The 25,848-nt window shown below is 45.0% G+C and overlaps 1 protein-coding gene across 3 annotated transcripts in view; it reads right to left on the bottom strand.

The window, feature by feature from the left end:
- Positions 1 to 563: 563 nt before the first annotated feature.
- The window catches only part of LOC139420424 (zinc finger protein 438-like), a 94,679-nt gene continuing 69,394 nt past the window's right edge, over positions 564 to 25,848 (bottom strand). For all 3 annotated transcript variants that reach the window (XM_071170535.1, XM_071170536.1, XM_071170537.1), the window contains 3 exons: positions 15,597 to 15,684; positions 8,906 to 10,810; positions 564 to 4,534 (listed from right to left, as the gene is read on the bottom strand). In XM_071170535.1, the coding sequence (XP_071026636.1) occupies positions 3,937 to 4,534; positions 8,906 to 10,782 (2,475 nt within the window). In that variant the 5' untranslated portion in view covers positions 10,783 to 10,810; positions 15,597 to 15,684 and the 3' untranslated portion in view covers positions 564 to 3,936. The remainder of the gene's footprint in view (positions 4,535 to 8,905; positions 10,811 to 15,596; positions 15,685 to 25,848) is intronic.

The raw sequence follows: 25,848 nt of genomic DNA, 5'->3' as shown, positions 1-25,848 counted from the left end.
GTCCTTGTCATATTCAATCGAGCATAGGTTTGTTTTATTCCGGGAAAGGTAAGGTTTTTAGGTTCACAAACAGCCACAATCAAACACTTTCAGCCAGTCAACAGTCACCATTTTGTGAAAGACATATTAGCTATGTGATTACTTTTCACACCATTGATTTGTATGTGCTGCAAGTCTAGCCTCACTAAGGGAGGCGAGTTCTTTCTCATTGTTTCTTCTTCCTGACATGTGTCCCAAGTGGCACCCCATTCCCTACATTATTTTGAAGAGAGCACTAGGGGCCATGATTAAAAGTAGTGCACTTCAGTATATAGGGAATACAGTGTCATTTGGAACGCACCCTGGTTTGTGTCAGACAAGCAAGGAGAGCTATACTCAGCTTAAGTTGCCGGTTTGATGATGACAAAATCCCATCTAGTTTGTTTCCTCCATTGGAACAAAGCAGAATATTCACTATATATTCTATGCAAATATATATTCTCAATATACTGTATTTATACATGGCTATATATAATCTAATCTATATTTAATATATATGTATATATATATATATATATATATATATATATATATATATATATAGAGAGAGAATTTGGTAGGGTTTTGAAACATTCAAGGTACATTCACTTAACTTTACCCTGTGATTTTTTTGTTGTTGTATGAAAAGGTTACACAGTCTGACAAATGTTTAAACCACATCTACGACCCCTTTACAATTCACTATCCCAACCAGGAAACAACACTGAACATTCCCCATTTGTAAGAAGCAAACAGAAGAGAAAACAGCCTTTTCTGCTGGGGTTCCAATCACAAATAGGCATAAAACATGCATTACTTCAGTCTCTATAACATCAGACCTCAGGTGCCCCAATTCCACAGGTTTAAACTGAATAAAAGCTAGCAGCATTTGTTCAATGCTTTCATAACTTCTTCATAATATAATAGTAACAAATAGATCTAGTTTTGTCAGTGGTTATCAATCATTCACCCTTTCCATTACCACAGAGTACACAAGCAGAAATATAGATAAGACTCACCAGGTGAATCCGGATGAAAGCTATGATCCCTTATGGATGTTAAATCCACTTCAAGCCTCGAGACAAGTGAGACATGGATTGTGTGTTGTGTGCCATTAAGAGGGTGAATGAGCAAGACAAAATATTTAAGTACCTTTAAACGGGGTATGATAGCAGGTGCCAGGCGCACCGGTTTGAGCGTGTGAAGAACTGCAATGCCTCTGGGTTTTTCCACGCTCAACAGTTTCCCGTGTGTATCAAGAATGGTCCACCACCCAAAGGACATCCAGCCAACTTGACAACTTTGGGAAGCATTGGAGTCAACATGAGCCAGCATCCCTGTGGAACGCTTTTGACATCTTGTAGAGTCCATGCCCCGACGAATCAAGGCTGTTCTGAGGGCTCAATGTTAAGAAGGCGTCCTTAATGTTTGTACACTCAGTGTATATAATAATATATAATCTGTTTAAATGTCGATGTTGGTTATGAGCCAGATGTATGGGTAGATCTCGAGACTAGAATTTTTCAGAAGGCCTCAGACGTTTCTGTCAGGTGTTGGTGTACTGAGAAGGTTATCCTCTTTAGGTCAAAATAGCTAGAGAGGATCCTGCTACTGTAACACACAGTTGAATTGGAAAGTTTTGTCCCTAAAGCCACAACCTAGACTTTAGTCAATCATTTACCATAGATGGGATGACTGTTTTCAAGGCCAATAGATTTTAGGTACAATATGCCTGTGTTTCTACCAGTATTATGTTAATTTACATAGTTTTAACAAACAGATACACACACACACACACACACACACACAGTCAAGTGTGAACACATCTACTCATTCAAGGGTTTTTCTTTATTTAGACTATTTTCTACATTGTAGAAATAATAGTGAAGACATCAACACTATTAAATAACACATGGAATCATGTAGTAACCAAAAAAAGTGTTAAACTAATCAAAATATGTTTTATTTGAGATTCTTCAAAGTAGCCACCCTTTGCTTTTGGCAGCTTTGCACACTCTTGGCATTCTCTCAACCAGCTTCATGGAGGAAGTCAAGTGAAATATCTTTCTTTCCTTAATGCGTTTGAGCCAATCAGTTGTGTTGTGACAAGGTAGGGGTGGTATACAGCAGATTGCCCTATTTGGTAAAAGACCAAGTCCATATTATGGCAAGAACACCTCAAATAAGCCAAGAGCAATGACAGTTCATCAAGACATGAAGGCCAGACAATTCTGAAAATTTCAAGAACTTTGAAAGTTTCTTCAAGTGCAGTCGCAAAACCATCAAGCACTATGATGAAATTGGCTCTCATGAGGACCGCCACAGGAAAGGAAGACCCAGAGTTACCTCTGCTGCAGAGGATAAGGTCATTACAGTTAACTGCACCTCGGATTACAGCCCAAATAAATGGTTCAGAGTTCAAGTAACAGACACATCTCAACATCAACTGTTCAGAAGAGACTGCGTAAATCAGGCCTTCATGGTCGAATTGCTGCAAAGAAACCACTACTAAAGGACACCAATAAGAAGAGACTTGCTTGGGCCAACAAAAACAGAGCAATAGACATTAGACCGGTGGAAATCTGATAAATCCAGATTTTAGATTGTTGGTTCCAACCGCCATGTCTTTGTGAGACGCAGAGTAGGTGAACAGATGATCTCCGAATGTGTGGTTCCCACCGTGAAGCATGGAGGTGGTGGTGTGGGGGTGCCTTACTGGTGACACTGTCTGTGATTTCTTTAGAATTCAAAGTACACTTAACCAGCATGGCCATTACAGCGATACACCATCCCATCTGGTTTGGGCTTAGTGTGACTATAATCTGTTTTTCAACAGGACAATGACCCAACAGACCTTCAGGCTGTGTAAGGGCTATTTTACCAAGGAGAGTGATGGAGTGCTGCGTCAGATGACCTGGCCTCCACAATCACCCGACTTCAACCAAATTGAGATGGTTTGGGATGAGTTGGACTGCAGAGTGAAGGAAAAGCAGCCAACAAGTGCTCAGCATATGTGGGAACTCTTTCAAGAAGGTTGGAAAGGCATTCCTCATGAAGCTGGTTGTGAGAATGCCAAGAGTGCAATGCTGTCATCAAGGCAAAGGATAGCTACTTTAAAGAATCTAAAATATATTTTGATTTGTTTAACACTTTTTTTGGTTACTACTTTATTCCATGCGTTATTTCATAGTTTTGATGTCTTCACTATTATTCTACAATGTATAAAATAGTCAAAATAAATAAAAACCCTTGAATGAGTAGGTGTGTCTAAACGTTTTACTGGTACTGTATATACTGTACATATTCAATACAAAACAACCCAATCCTTTCCATTTTATACAACAAAAATATTAAAACATTTAAAAAAATAAACACAAAATCAACACTGACACGAAACAAAACACAGTGCAGTCCACAAAATATCAAAATAATCATTTGTAATGTATCAAGTGGATTCTCTAACAAACTAAACTGTGCAATAACTGACCTCTGTATGGACTAATACCCTTTCACCATACTGAGGTGAGCTGAACTTGCCTGGTTAGTGGTTACCCAGCCACCATTGTTGCTGGAAATGTACTGCATGGTTGGGGTCGGCTGGATAGTGTGCATAGGGACTAACTGGGTGTGTTTGAGAGTAGCACACAGCGCATGATCGGCTCAGACAGACACAAATAGTGGGTACGTTCGAAGTTATATCTATTGTAGTCCGCCCGCCCCGATTATAAGATCTCACAATGCCTGGAGAAGTGTTTTTTTAACATCTCAGAAACCACGTTGATATGATATATCAATCTTTTAAATGCACTGTTCTGGCAATTTGCTTCCTTAGAGGCTAGAAGGAATAAGTAAAGTCAATATTCTGAGATGTGCAGCGTGACTGCAACAGAGACGACCTAGAACGTGTCCAGTCCCATGTTAACATGTGCTGTGGTCGGGCGAGTCTATCTCCCTTTCCCCCGAGTAGGAGCCGAGGGCCTCCCAGAGTACCTGGGTCTCCTCACAGTGGTGGTGGCTTCTCCAGTGCTCCATCACCTCCTCTTTACTGTCCAGGACCTGGCTGCACAGCACACAGTTAAACACCAATCCCTGCCTCAGGACCCCTCTCCCTCCCCGGGCTGAGGGGCCGGTCGGCTCCCCCTCTCCATCATCCTCCGGTCCCCCCTGGTGGTGGGAGAGGATATGACGCTTCAGCTTGGAGAAGGAGAAGAACTCTTCATCACAGCTCCCACACCGGACTAGGTTCCTCTTCTCATTGAGCTGGTGCCAGTAGTGGGCTGTGTGTTTCACCAGCTCATCCTCTGCCTCCCGGCCCCCCCGCAGTGACCTTCCCACCCCCCCAGCCCCGTCCCGCAGGCGCACCTGGACCTCCTCCCCATGCACATAGAGCAGGTGTAGCTTCATGTCGGCGAAAGTGGGGGTGATGGCCTGACAGCGGCTACACTTGATCTGGAGCTCCACCGGGTCCTCGCGCTCCTCCTGGCCCTGCTCGTCCCCCAGGTCTGAAGACATGGCCCTGGAGACACGAACAACATGGAGACATATGATGGGAGGAAGAACTGGTGTTTTATGAAAAGTGAAGGGCCAGAATGTTCTATTTTGATGTGCTGAGAAGCTAACAATATTCTAAGACAGGTATTCCAAAACTGGGGTATTTCTCTTTTCAAACAGTCCATTTATATTTTCCAACAGGGCTATACATTTGGGTGAGTTTATTTTCCTCACCCGAGTAGCCGTTGGCTCGATAATGATAAATGGTTAAAAATAAAGAAAGGCTTGGGATTCACTTATATTGGAAGTAGTGCCTTTCCTCAGCCAGTGTGTTATATGTGCAAAAGTACTATCTCACAACTCGATGAAACTGTCACTCCTGCGCAGGCATTTAGAAACAAAACATGACCGTTTGAAAAATAAGCCATGGGAGTCTTTGGAGCGAGAATTAAGACAACTTTTGAGTAGTAAGACATGTATAAAAACAACAGATAGCATTAATAAGAAGGGGCTAGCTACCGAGTGGCTAGGACAGACAAGCCCCATACTATTGTGGAGGACTTAATTCTTCCTGCTGCCGCGGAAATGGGTGGGACTATACAGATAATGCCTTCATCAAACAACACTTTCACGATGCATCAGTGACATGGCAGGAGATGTTTTGAAACAATTACTGCTTCGCATAAAAGTCAGTAAATTCTATGCGTTACAGTTGGATGAGTCAACAGACGTGGCGGGCCTGGCACAGCTCCTGGTTTATATCCGTTACGTTCATGGGGGGGTCAATTAAGGAAGACATCCTCTTCTGGAAACCAGGACAACAGGAGAGGATCTTTTGAACGTACTGGACAGCTTTGTGACATCATAAGGACTTTAGTGGTCAAGATGTGTTGGTATATGTACTGATCATGCAAAAACCATGACAGGGAGAGATAGTGGATTGGTAACGCGCGTGCAAGTAGTTGCTCCCGACGCTACTTGGGTACACTGCAGCATCCACCGAGAGGCTCTTGCTGCCAAAGGAATGACTGACAGCTTGAAAGACATTTTGGACACGACAGTGAAAATGGTTAACTTTGTTAAAGCAAGGCCCCTGAACTCTCGTGTATTTTCTGCACAATGCAATATAGGCAGCAACCATGTAACGCTTTTACAACATACAGAAGTGCGCTGGTTATCAAGAGGCAAAGTATTGACATGTTTTTGTTAATTGAGAGACAAGCTTAAAGTTTCTTTACGGACTATAATTTTCACTTGTCTGACCGCTTGCATGATGACGAGTTTCTCACACGACTGACCGATTTGGGTGATGTTTTTTCTCGTCTGAATGATCTGAATGTAGGATTACAGGGACTCTCCGCAACTATATTCAATATGCGGGACAAAACTGAGGTTATGATTAATAAGACACAGGTCTTTCCATCATTGTATGATTTTTTGTGTGCAAATGAAGAAGCTTACGGACAATGTCAAATGTGATATAGCGAAGCACCTGAGTGAGTTTGGTGCACAATTACGCAGGTACTTTCCTGAAATGGATGACACAAATAACTGGATTTGTTATCCCTTTCATGCCCTGCCTCCAGTCCACTTACCGATATCAGAACAAGAGAGTCTCATCGAAATTGCAACAAGCGGTTCTGTGAAAATGTAATTTTAATCAGAATCCACAGCCAGATTTATGGATTGGGCTGCGCTCAGAGTATCCTGCCCTGGCAAATCATGCTGTTAAGACACTGATGCCCTTTGCAACCACATACCTACAGTTGAAGTCGGAAGTTTACATACACCTTAGCCAAATACATTTAAACTCAGTTTCTCACAATTCCTGACATTTAATCCTAGTAAAAATACCCTGTCTTAGATCAGTTAGGATCACCACTTTATTTTAAGAATGTGAAATGTCAGAATAATAGTAGAGAATGATTTATTTCAACTTTTCTTTCTTTCATCATATTCCCAGTGGGTCAGAAGTTTACATACACTCAATTAGTATTTGGTAGCATTGCCTTTAAATTGTTTAACTTGGGTCAAACATTTCGGGGAGCCTTCCACAACCTTCCCACAATAAGTTGAGTGAATTTTGGCCCATTCCTCCTGACACAGCTGGTGTAACCGAGTGAGGTTTGTAGGCCTCCTTGACAGCACACGCCTTTTCAGTTCTGCCCACAAATTTTCTACAGGATTGAAGTCAAAGCTTTGTGATGGCCACTCCAATACCTACACTTTGTTGTCCTTTAGCCATTTTGTCACAACTTTGAAAGTAACTTGGGGTCATTGCCCATTTGGAAGACCCATTTGCAACAAAAGCTTTAACTTCCTGACTGATGTCTTGAGATGTTGCTTCAATATATCCACATAATTGTCCTACCTCATGATGCCATCTATTTTGTGAAGTGCACTAGTCCCTCCTGCAGCAAAACACCCCCACAACATGATGCTGCCACCCCCGTGCTTCACGGTTGGGATGGTGTTCTTCGGCTTGCAAGTTCCCCCCTTTTTCCTCCAAACATAACGATGGTCATTATGGCCAAACAGTTATATTTTTGTTTCATCAGACCAGAGGATTGTTCTCCAAAAAGTATGATCTATGTGCAGTTGCAAACCGTAGTCTGGCTTTTTTATGACGGTTTTGGAGCAGTGCCTTCTTCCTTGTGGAGTGGCATTTCAGGTTATGCCGATATAGGACTCGTTATACTATGGATATAGATACTTTTGTACCCGTTTCCTCCAGCATCTTCACAAGGTCCAAGCTGTTGTTCTGGGATTGATTAGCACTTTTCGCACCAAAGTACGTTCATCTCTAGGAATCAGAATACGTCTCTTTCCTGAGCAGTATGATGGCTGTGTGGTCCCATGTTGTTTATACTTGCGTACTATTGTTTGTACAGATGAACGTGGTACCTTGAGGCGTTTGGAAATTGCTCCCAAGTAAGAACCAGACTTGTGGAGGTCTACATTTTTTTTTCTGAGGTCTTGGCTGATTTCTTTTGATTTTCCCATGATGTCAAGCAAAGAGGCACTGAGTTTGAAGGTAGGCCTTGAAATACATCCACAGGTACACATCCAATTGACTCAAATTATGTCAATTATCTCATTGCTTTAGATCAGAAGCGCCTAAAGCAATTACATTTTCTGGACTTTTCCAAGCTGTTTAAAGGCACAGTCAACTTAGTGTATGTAAACTTCTGACCCACTGGAATTGTGATACAGTGAATTATAAGTGAAATAATCTGTCTGTAAACAATTGTTGGAAAAATTACTTGTGTCATGCACAAAGTAGATGTCCTAACCAACTTGCCAAAACTATAGTTTGCTAACAAGAAGTCTGTGGAGTGGTTGAAAAACAAGTTTTAATGACTTCAACCTAAGTGTATGTAAACTTCCGACTTCAACTGTATGTGAGAGTGGATTCTCACTAGCATGAAAACAAAATACAGGCACAGACTGTGTGTGGAAAATAATTTAAGACTGAGACTCTCTCCAATACAACCCAACACTGCAGAGTTATGTGCATATTGTCAAGCACACCCGTCTCATTAACCTGAGTTATTCACAATTTTCAATGAACAAATAAGTTTATATGTAAGATGGCTAAATAAAGAGCAAAATTATTGATTATTATTATATTATTATTTGTGCCCTGGTCCTATAAGAGCTCTTTGTCACTTCCCACTAGCCGGGTTGTGACAAAAACTCAATCAATCATTCTTAAGTTAGAAATGTAATAAATGTATCGTATGTGTGTGTGGCAGGCTTACAATGACGGCAATAAACAACATTTGAGAGTGCGCTGACCCTGGTGCTAGAGGGGGTACCCAGCTGGAGGTTGAATGTTTGAAGAGACTATAAAAAGTTTGGGAACCACTGTTCTAAGACATTCAATGGTCACAGTGACCAAACGTCAAGACTCAAGAGTCCTATTGATGAGATAAATATACCAGTATTGTTAAGATATTCTGCTGATTATTCCCTATCGGAATTTGGCCTCCAAGTACCCTCTAAGGCCAGAGGTCACCACAAAGCAGGTTTTAGTAACTGAGATCTGGGCCCTTGAGCCACAAAATAAAAATTTTTTTGTCCTTAAGCAATTAAGACATTTCAAATGTATAGTCTATTCAACCTCTAGGTCTCAGCCTTGATTGAATGTTTTGACTCAGGACAGGGAAGGATGAGACAACCAACAGATAAGGAATATTTAGGTTTGCTCTCTCCGCTGGAGGGGGTGAGATTTTCTGCAAACCTCTTAGAGGAACACGTCTGTCTACATCTGTTAAAGTTCTATTACATTGTTCACCTTATTTTTTGCATCTAGCATTTCTCGACACATTGACTGGTTTTCAATTCCTAACAGTATGTAGGTACTGCTAATAATGCTGAATATTTAGGTACCCACCCCTCCACAGGCACGTCGTCTTCATGCTGGCTGACGGACGGCTCCACGGTCAGGATGACCTTATGCACCTCCCTCAAATGGCCGAAGTACACACCCACGTAGCCAAACGCCTTCTCACAGAAGTCACAGCGAAGTGTCCGCCGCGGTCTCCCGTCAGAGTGATGCAGCTTCATGTGGGTGCTGAGGGAGCCAGAGTGAGCATAGGCCTTACGACACACAGGACACAGGTAAGGCCTGCTGTTGGTGTGGCTGTTCATATGGCTCTGGAGGTGGTGTTTGAACTGGAAGCAGCGGCTGCAGGTAGGGCAGCGGTGGAGGGGCTGGCTACTGCCCAGGTAGACCCTATGAGAAGGGCCCCCTTTCAGGTATAGCGGGGTAGAGGCTGGCTGGGGCTGGGGAGGACCGGGCTCCAGGGCCTCGGCAGAGAGCTGATGCCCCACGAGGAGCTCTGAATCCAGGCTGTCAGAGGAGGTGAGGGAGGGCAGACTGACCAGCTGGGGTACAGTCTCCATCAGCAGCATGTGGTGAGGCTTGGGTCTGATGCTGCGGTACTTCTTAGAGATGTCCACCTCCCTCTGCTGTTTAGACAGCGGGGAGGAGATGACGGCTGAGACAGAAGGCTTCTCTGGCACCCTCCTCCGAAAGAATGACAAGGACCTCTTCTTCCTCGCCTCAAAGGCCAGAATGTCCTCCATTGTCTTCCTCTTCCTCCCCCTCTTCTTGCCTGATGGTTTCTGGATCTGTAGTGTTCCCAGCAGCGACAGGGCGCCTGTGGTCTTGGCCTGAGGCTGGCTTTGCAGCAGGGAGTTTGGCATGTGGTTCTGACATAGGGCCTCAGCAGTCTCCGGGGTCTTGGACTGGGGATCAGAGGGATAAGGGGAGAGGTCGGGCTGGCTAGGGAAAGCCTTCTTGGGGGACATGGCATTGAGGTTGAGTTTGGAGGCGGGTATGAGGTTGCTTTTCATCATGGAGTAGTGCAGGATGGGCAGCTTGCCCTTGGGTGGGGAGGGAATGATCTGGACAGCTTTGCTGAAGATGGCTGGAGAGAGGACAGTGATGCTGCTACTACCTGGCTGTGGATGGGGCTGTTGGGCTACAGGCTTGGGTTGGCACGGCCTGATGGCAACCTTACCGCTGCTCTCATCCTGTGATGGTTCGACCGGGGAACTTTTAGTAATGCCACCAGATGGGTAGTGGAGGTTCTGCAGCATGCTGGTGACAGGGCAGGGAGCGTGGGCAGGAGTGGACCGGTGGTCGGGGGTGGTGTCCACCACTGCTATTCGCTCCAGCGGAGAGCCAGTGTAAAGCATGGCGTTGTCTGGGAGCAGGGCTGTGAGGGCGGAGAGCTCAGAGGAGGCTGAGTTGTCGATCAGTATGACCTGTTCTGATGGCTCCTCCTTGGGCTCAGCCAATGACAACTTCTTCTTTATGGCTGCTATTGACCGATGGTCCCGGGTTGTCAATGCAACCTTGGTGGGTGTCCTCACCCCCCTGGTGCTGCCACCGGCAGTGGGCGTGGCTGATTTGACCTTCTCCGGGGTGTTCTTGGTCCTCATTGGCTGGTACCTGGGGATGGGCAGCTTCAGGTTCTTCTGGATTGGCTGTTGCTGCTGCAGTTGTTGCTGCGGCGACTGAGGGGATACGGAGGGCGGCAGGGCCACCAGAGAGAAGGTACCCTCCTGCCCTGCCACCTGCATCAGGGCATAGTTCTGGGCCGGGACCAGGATAGACTTGGGGCTGACGGCTGTGGAGGCGGCCTCCGGGAGTGCAGAGGGGTGCTGGCAGGACAGGATGGCGGCTGGGGAGGGAACCACCGCTGCTGGGGCCTTGGGGGCGATGCTTCTGAACTGGAGGCTCTTCATCATCTGGCCTGGCATGGAGGTCTAGACCTAGACCTGTCTCAGTCTGTCAATACAACAACAACAGTCAAGTTAGCGAAGTATTCCCCAACGTAGCATTTTTGGTCACAGTCCCCAATTATTATGTTCTCAACAGGAGGGTTGACCTTAGTGTTGTTAATGGGGTCGTTACACAGCGGTTCATAGTCTAGATGAGACACAAGCTGCAATCCCAAATGGCACCCTATTCCCTATATGGCCCACTACTTTTGACCAGGTTCCATAGGGCTCTGGTCAAAAGTAGTGCACTATTTAGGGAATAGGGTGCCATTGGGATAAATCCTGAGTTGAGAAACAGACAGAGGTAGGCAGACGTTGTCACTAACACAAACATGTCTAAGGCTTCCACAATAACTAGTATCATGTGGTTTCACCTGCACACTGAACCCCCCCCCCCCCCACACACACACACACAATCTACCCCCAGGAACAGATGGAGTGCCCCCTTTGATTTGGGCCCAGCGTGCAGCCTGGTTACCATTGTGGCTCGGCGGGGTGCACCCTGTACCTCCCACCACCCTCTCTGTAGCCCCCCATACTTCCTGGACGGATCAGTCAGTAGAGTGTGAAAGCTGCCCTAGGGCAAGACCGGCAGGAGCTTTACCACCACATTAAGAGGGGTTACTCTCTCTCTGTGTGTGTGTGTGTGTGTGTGTGTGTGTGTGTGTGTGTGTGTGTGTGTGTGTGTGATATTCACTCCTCATTCTCTCCTGACCAGCATTAGTAAGGCCCTGGCTGTGGGGCTAAAACAGCCTCACTAACAAAGCCCCCCCATTCTCAGACCCGAATGTCCCATACTGAGTAATGATATTTCACAGTACAACACCAGGGATTATGATTTTAAAGTAGGCTTTGTAATTCTGGACATCGAAGATAAAAATCCCAAGAAAGGGTTGAACAAACTAAGTGGTGTCCAAGTAAATGGTTAATACTATTTAATAAAAAGGTGAATGAACTTGATCTGGAGGTTTTTGACATCTGTACTGTAGTTCCATTTCAGTATAACAAATATCCACATACCTGCTTAAAAAGAATTACAGCGGAATGTTTCGACTGGACGTGGTTGTAAACTAATGATTTTGAATTTTCCCCCCAAAATGTATCCAACTTTCAATACCAGCCTTACCGTGGGTTAATGTGTCCAAGTTCGGTGCAAGATACCAGCCACATTCAGAATAACCACCAGGCTCGAGATTTCAATAAAAAGGGAAACATTTCACAGTATCATTTCTCCCACGTAACCTACACCCAACCATTCTATCGACTTTCAAAGGACATGGGCTGAACCAAAGGTTGCTTTCATTTCAAAAGAGGGAAACAAGAAAAAAAAAGAAAAAAAAGAGTCAAAGGCACATTGTTCAACACCTGGAAGTATTTCTGAGTGAGAGCAGAATATGTATACAGTGTCCACACAGCATCTTAACTCCATGCAACTGAAAATATTCCCCCTCTGTTTGGATAGTCGATTCCAATTCAACTGTGAGTTTGGCTGTTTGGCCAGGCGTTCAGTAGAGTAGTGAGGTGGGATATCAAGGATGCTCCCAGGACATGAAGGGGGTTCAAATGGTGTGTGTGTGTGTGTGTGTGTGTGTGTGTGTGTGTGTGTGTGTGTGTGTGTGTGTGTTCGTGTGAGAGTGATTTTGACAGTGGCAGGCTAACCTTCCTCCCATCAACTCTGAGTTTACAGTTGAATCCCAAGAGAAAGGGAGGGAATAAAGGGAGGGAGTTTATAAAGGGGGGCACGATATAGACTCACTCCTTTACTCTCCCCCATTCCCTCTCCCCCAGTTTGGCACAAAGCAAAGATGTCTGTTGACACCAAGCCTACCACCCACAGAAAGGAGAGTGGGGCCTCACACCTTCCCTCCCGAAAACTCCTTATAGAACTATGAAAGCTATGCTGCCGAGACGAAGCCGAGCAACCAACCACAGGCAGCGTGTGGGCCTGCTGTCTGCTTGAATCAGATTGATGACTTCTCACAGGAAAGGTTGTTCTCACTCAGTCTTGCGAACCAAAGACAACGACGAGATGGAATGGAGAATGAGGGAGAATAAAATTAGTAGATACTAACTGTTCAGTGTTCTGAGTTGATCAGAATTGATAGCAGTGTTACACCACTTCAGCTGCTGTGTTATAACTGAGGAGTAGCTGCAGCTACGCTCCTAAAGTGCGTGCCAAATGACACCCTATATAGTGCACTACTTTTGACCAGAGTCCCATGGACCAAGGGGCCAGGGTTCTGGTCTAGAAGCACAGTTTCGACCGTTTCTAAAGTCTTGCTTCGGTACTGCAGTTTAACTGATGTCCGGTCCAGAAAGACAATTTCCATAGATGGCCACATAGATAAGTCAAATTAGAAAATTCCTAATAAGACACTTTAGTCATCATCTTAGTGCACAAAACATCCATTGAATTATTCAAAGAATTGTCGCGGAGGACAATTTTGTTCCCCCATCCCTCACAGCCGAAGATAACATTTTAAATGCATCCAATGTCTACCATGTTCTTGGATGGCGTGACGACGTCGTCGCTGCTCCCTGTGAGCACTGAGTGCTGGTGCGCAAGTGAAGCCGGGCCCTGTAAACCGGATGCAACCCGTATTATAGACGGTGCATGAAAATCGGCATATGCAAACGCAAGTAGATTACGTTGAAAACAACGGTCGGACATCTTGGACGCAGTCGTCAGTGCTATGGAGTAAAAGTAGTGCACTATATAAGGAATAGGGTGTCATTTGAGACACAGCCCTAGTTCCAGAGGATGTGTGTGCTGCTTTAAGAAAACCCATCAGATGACCTTCCAGACCAGGCCCAGGGCTGCCACAGGAAGTACACTGGTGGTACAGACAGACAGGAGGACTGGAGTGGTGTTGATGAAGACTATAGCCTCAGGCTAGCTACATCCTGTTGTCCAGTCAGTGTGTGTTTAAACCACAAATTCAAGATCCAAATCTAAATACAAGAACTGCCTCCTTCCATCTCTCCTCTCTACCTTCCATGTCTTGCTTTGCACCCTGTTCCTCGCCCCCCCTCAATAACTACCTAATTTCTTCTCCTCTTCTGCCTTTCTTCAGGCCCCTCTCTCTCTCTGGTTTCCCTCTCTCTCTCTCGTATAGGGATTCTCCTGTGTGCGTCCCTTCCCTATCTGCAGAATGAGGATGCCAAAAACCCTCCCTCCTCCCCCCATTAGCCACATGTCGACCTACCCTGGGGGGATGGGCCTCACTGTTGAGGTCCCCAGTGTCAATCACATTATTGCTACGCAGATGATGAGAAAGAAAGAGAGCAAGCAAGAAAAAAATGGAAAAATGTAGAGAAAAACAGAGGGAGAGAGAGAGAGAAAGATAGTGAATAGGCAGTAAATCCCTGTAACAAATCGTCCACTCTCTCAGTTCATGGTAGGGGGTATTAGTATGGTGGTGTAGTGGTGAATTGGGGGTAGTGTATTGTGAATCAGGGGGTGGTGTAGTGGTGAATCAGGGGGTAGTGTATTGTGAATTAGGGGGTGGTGATATAGTAGTGCATTAGGTGGGTCTCCCCTGCACACCTGCGTCGGATGATAATGACATGAGCACCGCATTGAGCAGCAGCAGACAAACATGGGGTCGGCCCAGAGGCAAGCTGGTGGGGTTAACTGGAGCGAGAAAGCAGGAGGAGTTATACCAACATGAATCCCACCCCACAGATTTCTGACTGCTCCTCCCAACATGGGCTCATATGACAGCTTTGTGGTTGTTGTTTCTGCGGTTGTCATTCCTTTGGAGGGCATTTTGATTAAGTGAGCACACATACAAGGATGAGATCAATGATAATACAGGGCAGGTTAGCAACATGAGTATGAGCAGTGACTCTTGACATAAAACACATTTGCCAGTAATCCATTTATTTGTATCTGATAATGTGTTTATACTGTATGAATTAACCTCAATATACTACTTTTGTATTTAACAAGCTTTCTACATCAGCATCATATTCCTCGTCTTTCCCCGTAGAGACGTCGCTTCCAAAGTCTCAAGGGGAACATGAGGTCACAAACGGAGACACTTAATCTAGTGCAAGGCTTCAAAATCTAACAGGGTTCAGGGGTCAGGGATGGGCTGAGGACAGATGGACAGGGCTTCCCTGGCAGTAGAAGAATATATAGAGAGTGAGAGAGACAGACAGATAAACAGAAAGCGAGACAGAAATACCAGGAAACCGTGGCTATGTCGCCTGGGCCAGACCTTCCCAGGGTTACCCAGATAAGTAGGTAAGGCCGAGAGGTGAAAGGTCAGGCCTGGTGTTTACGTTAACAGCCAGGTCGCCAGGGTTACGGTAGGGCCATGGCAGTGCTCTAGTCGGACCGGTTCACTTGACGTATCCATCCGCGTGGAATGGAATGTGCTGAGGAGGCCCGGATGGATCAGATGGATGGTGGATGGATAAGGCCCAGCGGTCAATGGGTCATGTAAGCATGGTTGTGCTGCAGACAGATAGACAGAGGCTGAATCCCCAATGAGCTCCAAATGAGCCCTGGTCAAAAGTATTGCAATATATAGGGAATAGGGTGTCGTTTGAGACACAACCAGACAGGGACAGCAGCCAGTCGCCCAAACAATACACAGACCGGCCGCTGATCTGATGTCTTCCTGATTGGTTGACATGTGGGAACATAGGCCTATAATTTGTTGTAATGACGACCCAGTTAAGAACGGGCATATCAAGCACAATGTTGTGGTCTAGGATTATGCATTTCCTCTCGCTCTCTCCACTGTTTTGGCCCTTGATCGTGTTATGGTTTTGGCCCGACTTACTTTGTGCTTGAAGGTTTCAGTCAGAGTGTGGAGTCCAGTCTTCTGTCTGGCTCCAGACTGGTCATGGCTCTGTCCCAAGGCAGATGTCCTGAATAAACAAGAACAAACAGTACAAGAAATTACAGAGAATGAAATTAACTGAATTGTGTTAATTCTATCTTCATCCACAAGGCAACCGATAAATAGGGGTAGTGTGTATGGAGCGTCTCAGAATAGGAGTGCTGACTTAGGATCAGCTTTTCCTATTAGATCACAATGAATAAGATTAGATGAAGCAGATGGAGCAGTGCTGGTCTTGTCTCAGTCAGTGGAATAAAGAGAGAGGAGGCTTCTCTTGATTCTCTGCTTCTTTTAGTAGTAAAAAAAAAAAATCTATCAAGAAAACCTGGGGCTTCAAGCAGAGCTAGAACAAACAGAACCTTCAAACAGCAGGAGGACTTACAGGGAGAGAGCCGTACAGCAACCACACAAAGAGACAGGCCTGGTGAGAGACATGTAATCCCGCCTGTAGGTGAGAGTGCTCATCTGGGGCTGAAAGATAAGAGCTGCATCCCAAGTGCCACCTTATTCCATACATAGTGCACTACTATTGTCTGGTCAAAAGTAGTGCACTATATATTGAATAGGATGCCAGTTGGGATGTAGACACAGGCTGGAGGAGGACGGGTGGAGGACGGAGGGGGGTCTGGAATGGAGGGTCAGGGGGAGAGGGAAGGGGGGGACAACAGCAGCAGCCGGCCCAGTGGAGGCCAGGCCAACCTCCCCCAGGTCTTAGCCAGGATGAAAGCTCTGGATCTCTGCTAGATAAGGGCAGGATGCGGGGGGGGGCCATGTCCAGCGAGCATGTTCCCAGCCACCTTTCCATAATCACGGTACTCTCCTCTACAAAAGCTCTCTGAGTGTCTGTGGTACCAGACCCTCAATTATATTAGGACCTGTGTGGTATTTAGTATGAGTGTGTACACTAGGTATCAGGAATTATCTACACTAAAACCAATCTGACTGCACATGCCATTTCAATATCAAAAACACAGAGCTGCATTCTACGTATCCACCAAGTGGGAAGGAATCAGATAATTCCATATTTGTTTGTGTCGTGAGTGTACTCAAAAAGATGCATCTGTGCTCAATTTCTTTTTCCTACATGCGTACTAAACACTAATTTCTCCTGTGGAGGTTAGGGATTCGTCCAGGACATTGAGGTGTGTCTGTGTGTGTGTGTAGAGCAGGATCTCTGCCGTCTCTCTGAGGAGCGCAGGGTCGGTCAGGGGGGAAATTAAAATCAGTGTTTGCAGAACTACTTGTTTTATCCCAGAGCAGATAGAGGGAGGGAGGGAACAAGGAGGTAGCGACTGCATGGGGAGGAAGAAAGGAGGACGGAGTTCTTCAGCTTTAACTCTTACAAGACAGACCACAGAGGTGTAGTGCAGTGGGGGAGGGCAGAACATACTGAGTGTCCCAAATGGCACCCTATTCCCTATATACAGTACACATACAGGTAACTGCCCAAATAAAGGAAACACCAACATAAAGTGTCGTATTTGATGATTTCTTCTAGACATGGTAACCAAAAATAACGGGCAACTGGGCCTTTTTATACACGACGCTACCCATGGGATGGGATGTTCATTTCTTCCTTAACTCAGGAACCACACCTGTGTGGAAGCAGCTGCTTTCAATATACTGTGCATCAAAAGTAGTGCGCCACATATGCAATAGGGTGCCATTTGGGACTCAAGCCCATGGTATTCAGCGCCACGCAGAGTGGACACACAGGAACAGAAGCACAACACCGTATGACGTTAGCTGGCACCTGTCCTGAACAGATCAATGAAAGAAATCAATTCCAATTACGATCTAGCCGCTTGGCTCTAAATAGGGATGTGGATCAATCAATATCCATCTCAAAGGGAACAAAAAAAATAGTGTTTGTTTGTGTGTTTGTCAGCGTTCAGATTTCCCCCAAAAAACTAGCAAGGATGCCATTCAGCTAATTTGTTAATGAAGCAAAATCTTGCTTAAATGTAGATTCACCTAAATGACATTACCATGAGAAGTACCGCAGATATTGGTATGAGAGAGATGCAACACTTGGCTCTCACACAGTCACACACAGTATCTGTGCATGTGCATTGGTTTGCGTCACTCTGTTACAGCATGGCAGCCAAGGGACCAAAACAGCTGAGAAGTTGAGCCTTCTGCTTTAACGCACTTAGTTGTTGCAGAAATTGACCCTCTATGCTGTTTCCTTTCTGCATCTAAGTCATATCGCTGAGCCTACCTTTAATTGTTACTGTAGTAAAGACGGGATATTCTGGCTACTTTGTGCTAAAAAATCAGATCAGTGTATGCCGACCTCTGTATGCGATTTTTTTTACAACATTCTCAGGACAAATATGTCTGTAGACTTCCGTAGAGTGATAATTCTGTCGGAAGGAGCCACCGTGGACAGAGCTTTCCTGTGTTGAACAGAGTGGAGGAGAAAGGTACAATGCTGTAAACCAGCCAATCACCTTTGACCTGGCGTAGCTGTTGACGAGACTGTGAGTGTGTATGTCATGTCCATAACACTACCAGGGTCCTGTCACAGCTATACACACACAAAGCCGTGTGTGTGGGAGCGAGCGCGTGTGTAGCTGTGACAGAACCCTGGTAGTGTTATGGAAATGACACACACTCACAGCCTCGTCAACAGCTACGCCAGGTCAAAGGTGATTGGCTGGTTTACAGCATCCTGCCTTTCTCTTCAACACAGGAAATGAATACCTCTCTGTCCACGGTGGCTCCTTCAGCATGATCACTCTACGGAAGTCTATAGACATATTTGGCCCGTCTGTCACCGGGCCTAGGTGATGTCACTGTCACCTCTGGGTTAGAGGTCAGATAGGAACTCTACACGGTCACAAGCGCTCCTGTCTCAGCTCTCTTGGATGTGTCCCAAATGGCACCCTATTTCCATTCTGTATAGGGCACTAGTTTTTAGCAGAGCCCTATGGTCCCTGGTCAAATGTAGTGCACTGTAAAGGAAATAGGGTGCTATTTTGGGACACACCCTTTTGGATGAGACATTCCCAGAGGGTTACGGAGAAGGAAGTGTGTGTTCGTCATCTTACTGTGTTCCACACTAAATCTTTACCTGTTCCCTTTCTTTTCGCTATAGAGCTCTGGTCAAAAGTAGTGCACTAGGGAATAGGGTGCCATTTCAAATCAAATCATATTTTTAGCAGATGTTATTGCAGGTGTAGCAAAATGCTTGTGTCCTAGCTCCAACAGTGCAGTAATATCTAACAATTCACAACAATACACTCAAGTCTAAAAGTAAAATAATGGAATTAAGAAATATATAAATATTAGATTGACAAAAATACAGCAGAATACAGTATATACATATGAGATGAGTAAAGCAGTATGTAAACATTATTTAAACATTATTAAAGTGGCCAGTGATTCCAAGTCTATGTATCTAGGGCACAAAGCCTCTAAGGTGCAGGGTTGCGTAACCGGATGGAAGCCGGCTAGTGATGGCTATTTAACAGTCTGATGGCCTTAAGATAGAAGTTGTTTTTCAGACTGTTGGTCCCAGCTTTGATGCACCTGTACTGACCTCGCCTTCTGGATGATAGCGAGGTGAACAGGCCGTGGCTCGGGTGGTTGATGTCCTCAATGATATTTTTGGCCTTCCTGTGACATTTGGCGCTGTAGGTGTCCTGGAGGGCAGGTAGCTTGCCCCCAGTCATGCGTTGGGCAGACTGCACCAACCTCTGGAGAGCCCTGCAGTTGCAGGTGGTGCAGTTGCCATACCAGGCGGTGATACAGCCTGACAGGTGCATCTGTAAAAGTTTGAGGGTTTTAGGGGCCAAGACAAATTTCTTCAGCCTCCTGAGGTTGAAGAGGCGCTGTTGCGCCTTCTTCACCACACTGTCTGTGTGGGTAGAGCATATCAAAATCGTCAGTGATGTGTAGGCTGAGGAACTTGAAGCTTTCCACCTTCTCTACCTTCTCGTCTGTGGATATATTGGGGCGGTAAGCAAATTGAAGTGGGTCTAGGGTGTCAGGTAAGGAGAGGTGATATGATCCTTAACTAGTCTCTCAAAGCACTTCATGATGACAGAAGTGCTACGGGGCGATAGTAATTTAGTTCAGTTACCTTTGCTTTCTTGGGTACAGGAACAATGGTGGACATCTTGAAGCAAGTGGGGACAGCAGACTGGGATAGAGAAAGATTGAATACGTCCGTAAACACTCCAGCCAGCTGGTCTGCACATGCTCTGAGGACGTGGCTAGGGATGCCGCTGGGCCGGCAGCTTTGCGAGGGTTAACACGCTCAATTCTCTTACTCACGTCAGCCACAGAGGAGAGCCCACAGTCTTTGGTAGCGGGCCGTGTCGGTGGCACTGTGTTATCCTCAAAGTGGGCGAAGGTGTTTAGCTTGTTCGGAAACAAGACGTCGGTGTCCGCGACATGGCTGGTTTTCACTTTGTCTGATTGTCTGTAGACCCTACCACATACGTCTTGTGTCTGAGCCGTTGAATTGTGACTCCACTTAGTACTGACGTTTTGCCTGTTTGATTGCCATATGGAGGGAATAACTACACTGTTTTGTATTCAGCCATTTTCCCAGTCACCTTGCGATGGTTAAATGCGGTGGTTCGCACATTCAGTTTTGACGAATGCTGCCATCCATCCACGGTTTCTGGTTTGGGTAGGTTTTAATAGTCACAGTGGGAACAACATCCCCTATACACTTCCTGATGAACTCAGTCACCGTATCCGTGTATTCGTCTATGTTATTATCAGAGGCTACCCGGAACATATTTCAGTCCGCGTGATCAAAATAATCTGGAAGCACGGATTCCGAATGGTCAGACCAGTGTTGAATAGACCTTAGCACGGGTACTTCCTATTTGAATTTCTGCCTATAGGAAGGGTAGAGAAAAACAGAGTTGTGATCAGATTTGCCAAAGGGATGGCCTTGTAGGCATTTCAAAAAGTTGAGTTATGGTCTATGGTCCAATGTTTTACCAGCGCGAGTATTATCTTCTGGGCAGGTGGGACGGTAGCGTCCGGTGAAATTGCAGAGTGCCAAATTCAAAATAAAATATACAAGTGTCATACATCGATTTAAAGATTAACTTCTTGTTAATCCAGCCGCTTTGTCAGATTTCAAAAAGGCTTTACGGCGAAAGCACGCCATGCGATTATCTGAGGACAGCGCCCCGCTTACAAAAGCATACAAACATTTTCCAGCCAAGTAGAAGAGTCACAAAAGTCAGAAATAGTGATAAAATGAATCACTTACCTTTGATGATCTTCTTCATATGGTTGCAATAACAAGACGCCCTGTTACACAATACATTTTTGTTTTGTTCTATAAAGTCCCTCTTTATGTCCCAAAAACCCTGTTTTGTTGGTGCGTTTTGTTCAGTAATCCACTGGCTCCAGGGCGGTCAAAACATGCAGACGAATGAATACATCCTAATAGTATCGGTAAAGTTAGTCGAAACATGTCATACGTGTAGTTTCTGTGTCATGTTTTATGTACTGTCTTTGTAAGCACATGACCAAATTAATGTCCCCCTGGTGGGATAATAAAGTTGATCTGAATCTGAATCCACTTGGTATGAGTAAGTCTCTAGTGAATCCCATTTTCCAAATCTTCTTCGAATCTGTAATTAAAAGTCATTAAAAAGATACTCATACAGTATGTCATCACTATTGTGTTGATTGTATTGATTAATTCCAGTCAATAATTTTGTATTAAAAAGGCCTAGGTAGCCTAGGCAACCGAAGTGTGAATATAAACCACATTTGATCACAATCACATTTTCTCAGAACACAAATAAATTGGCCTATTTTAGGCTACAACTACATAGCTGAGGCTATAAAAACATGACGTTTCCCCTAGTCCAGATGGGATCAGAGCGCATAGGCTTCTCTAGGCTACCGGCAGCTGTGGTAATCAGACTGAGAACAGACTAATTGTCCACTTTGACAAATCATGAGGCATTTTTGTTTGGAGGGGGTGGGTTTCCATATAAAACGGTTAATCACAGTGAACTCGCATGATATTGATAAAAAATAAAGCCTGGTTTGTTGTAATGTTGTAAGGTAGGCCTACTGTACTTTTCTATTCATATGAGAGGGTTAATTGTTCATTTTTGATAGGCTAATGAAGAAGACAATGCTGATATAGCAACTCTGTGCTTTGTACTGAAGCTAAAATATAATGAATGTAGCCTACAGATGACAAAATAAACCCTTTAATTGTCAGCACATACAGTACATGCTTGTGAATTGTTGCATTATTCAAGTGTGTAATATGGTTTGGTTGCATTATTAAATTGTGTAATACGTTTTAAAATAAAAGTTTCTGTCATTGTTGAATTGTTTGTGCTTCCTGGCTACGGTCAATTTGAGCTGCTGACTAAGAATGGCACGTTGCCAGCCACCATAAAAGACAAGGCAAGGATGTACTGTAATTGAAAAGGAGAATTCTCTTTCACCACCCCGCTCCTCAGACTCTCCTTCATGTCTCGTAGTGGGAATAGGGTCTAAGAAAACACCTGCTTCTCTAGTCCCACCTAAACGACAACACAGCACATCGCAGTGCTATGGGAGAACTCGTTTAATGGGGCTCCTCCGCTAGGAAGGAAAGGATCTGGTGGCTTTCTAATTTTAGGCACTATGTACTGTATACACAGAGCAGACGAAACGGTAGAACGGTAGTCAGAGAGGTGGGGAAATTCTCTTTCTGTCGGTGTGTGTATAAAACACAGCTCTGTCTGTGTGAGCCGGTTCAGGGACGTGACGAACGGAGAGACAGATAAACAGAGGAGAAAGGAAAGAAAGAGAGGAGGAAAACAATCCCTCTATCCAAGGGCAGTGCACCTCGATCACTGGACTGGGTGGTGAAGGACAGAGTGGCTTTGACCGCACCTCAAGGAGCTGTTTGAAGCGAAGGGCAGCTTCATGCTTCAGAGAAGGACGATCTTACGGTGGGGGAGTGGTAGTGTTAGCAGCGTCAGGTATAGGTAGCAGAAGGGCTAGAGTAAGAGGCCCCCAGTCTGTCTCGCCATCCTCTTTTTCTTTAATGATGACTGCTCCCTAAGACCTGGTTGATGGAGATCAAAGGAATATGCAGATCGTCCCACAGGTTCTCCTCCTCTAAGAGGTGATATGAAGTTTCTAAAAGCAGGTCAAGGCAACACCCTCTTAATTTACATAAAAGTACTGTAGCCTGGAGTATTAGTACTTAGAGCCTGATGCTAGTATAAAAATGGGTCTTGTGGCAAAAAAAAAAAAGTAAATATTTGTCACATGGTTCGTAAACAACAAGTGTGGATTAAGAGTGAAATGCCCTTCCAAATAATGCAGAAAAGAAAAATAATAAACAAGGAATGAGTTGAGTAATGAGTAACGATAACTTGGCTATAAACACGGAGTACCAGTACCTAGACGATGTGCTGGGGTACGAGGTAATTGAGGTATTTTTATTTATTTTATTTTATTTCATCTTTATTTAACCAGGTAGGCAAGTTGAGAACAAGTTCTCATTTACAATTGCGACCTGGTCAAGATAAAGCAAAGCAGTTCGACACATACAACGACACAGAGTTACACATGGAGTAAAACAAACATACAGTCAATAATACAGTATAAACAAGTCTATATACGATGTGAGCAAATGAGGTGAGATAAGGGAGGTAAAGGCAAAAAGGCCATGGTGGCAAAGTAGATACAATATAGCAAGTAAAACACTGGAATGGTAGATTTGCAATGGGAGAATGTGCAAAGTAGAAATACAAATAATGGGGGTGCAAAGGAGCAAAATAAATAAATTAATTAAATACAGTAGGGGAAGAGGTAGTTGTTTGGGCTAAATTATAGGTGGGCTATGTACAGGTGCAGTAATCTGAGCTGCTCTGACAGTTGGTGCTTAAAGCTAGTGAGGGAGATAAGTGTTTCCAGTTTCAGAGATTTTTGTAGTTCGTTCCAGTCATTGGCAGCAGAGAAGTGGAAGGAGAGGCGGCCAAAGAAAGAATTGGTTTTGGGGGTGACTAGAGAGATATACCTGCTGGAGCGTGTGCTACAGGTGGGAGATGCAATGGTGACCAGCGAGCTGAGATAAGGGGGGACTTTACCTAGCAGGGTCTTGTAGATGACATGGAGCCAGTGGGTTTGGCGACGAGTATGAAGCGAGGGCCAGCCAACGAGAGCGTACAGGTCGCAATGGTGGGTAGTATATGGGGCTTTGGTGACAAAACGGATTGCACTGTGATAGACTGCATCCAATTTGTTGAGTAGGGTATTGGAGGCTATTTTGTAAATGACATCGCCAAAGTCGAGGATTGGTAGGATGGTCAGTTTTACAAGGGTATGTTTGGCAGCATGAGTGAAGGATGCTTTGTTGCGAAATAGGAAGCCAATTCTAGATTTAACTTTGGATTGGAGATGTTTGATATGGGTCTGGAAGGAGAGTTTACTGTCTAACCAGACACCTAATTATTTGTAGTTGTCCACGTATTCTAAGTCGGAGCCGTCCAGAGTAGTAATGTTGGACAGGCGGGTAGGTACAGGTAGCGATCGGTTGAAGAGCATGCATTTAGTTTTACTTGTATTTAAGAGCAATTGGAGGCCACGGAAGGAGAGTTGTATGGATTTGAAGCTTGCCTGGAGGGTTGTTAACACAGTGTCCAAAGAAGGGCCAGAAGTATACAGAATGGTGTCGTCTGCGTAGAGGTGGATCAGAGACTCACCAGCAGCAAGAGCGACCTCATTGATGTATACAGAGAAGAGAGTCGGTCCGAGAATTGAACCCTGTGGCACCCCCATAGAGACTGCCAGAGGTCCGGACAGCAGACCCTCCGATTTGACACACTGAACTCTATCAGAGAAGTAGTTGGTGAACCAGGCGAGGCAATCATTTGAGAAACCAAGGCTGTCGAGTCTGCCGATGAGGATGTGGTGATTGACAGAGTCGAAAGCCTTGGCCAGATCAATGAATACGGCTGCACAGTAATGTTTCTTATCGATGGCGGTTAAGATATCATTTAGGACCTTGAGCGTGGCTGAGGTGCACCCATGACCAGCTCTGAAACCAGATTGCATAGCAGAGAAGGTATGGTGAGATTCAAAATGGTCGGTAATCTGTTTGTTGACTTGGCTTACGAAGACCTTAGAAAGGCATGGTAGGATAGATATAGGTCTGTAGCAGTTTGGGTCAAGAGTGTCACCCCCTTTGAAGAGGGGGATGACCGCAGCTGCTTTTCAATCTTTGGGAATCTCAGACGACACGAAAGAGAGGTTGAACAGGCTAGTAATAGGGGTGGCAACAATTTTGGCAGATAATTTTAATTAAGAAAGGGTCCAGATTGTCTAGCCCGGCTGATTTGTAGGGGTCCAGATTTTGCAGCTCATTCAGAACATCAGCTGAGCAGATTTGGGAGAAGGAGAAATGGGGAAAGCTTGGGCGAGTTGTTGTGGGGGGTGCAGTGCTGTTGACCGGGGTAGGAGTAGCCAGGTGGAAAGCATGGTCAGCCGTAGAAAAATGCTTATTGAAATTCTCAATTATGGTGGATTTATCAGTGGTGACAGTGTTTCCTATCTTCAGTGCAGTGGGCAGCTGGGAGGAGGGGTTCTTATTCTCCATGGACTTTACAGTGTCCCAGAACTTTTTTGAGTTAGTGTTGCAGGAAGCAAATTTCTGCTTGAAAAAGCTAGCCTTGGCTTTTCTAACAGCCTGTGTATAATGGTTTCTAGCTTCCCTGAACAGCTGCATATCACGGGGGCTGTTCGATGCTAATGCAGAACGCCATAGGATGTTTTTTTGTTGGTTAAGGGCAGTCAGGTCTGGGGAGAACCAAGGGCTATATCTATATGTATATAGTGCTTTCGTAAAGTATTCAGACCCCTTGACTTTTTCCACAAAAAAGTGTTACATTACAGCCTAAATCTAAAATTGATGAAATTGATACCCCATAATGACAAAGCAAAAAGTTATTTTCGAAATTTTTGCAAATGAATAAAAATAGGATATCGGTGACCTCCCTGATCAAGGCTCTTCTCCCCTGATTGCCGGGCGGCCAGCTCTAGGAAGAGTCTTGGTGGTTCCAAATTTCTTACATTTAAGAATTATGGAGGACACTGTTCTTGGGGACCTTCAATGCTGAAGAATTTGTTTGGTACCCTTCCCAAGATCTCTGCCTCGAATACAATCCTGTCTCGGAGCTCTACGGACAATTTCTTCGACCTC

Source organism: Oncorhynchus clarkii, chromosome 11 (genome assembly GCF_045791955.1).
Source record: "Oncorhynchus clarkii lewisi isolate Uvic-CL-2024 chromosome 11, UVic_Ocla_1.0, whole genome shotgun sequence".
NCBI lineage: Eukaryota > Metazoa > Chordata > Actinopteri > Salmoniformes > Salmonidae > Oncorhynchus > Oncorhynchus clarkii.
The sequence above is the reverse complement of the archived record's forward strand: the minus strand, read 5'-3'. Positions and strand labels throughout refer to the sequence as shown.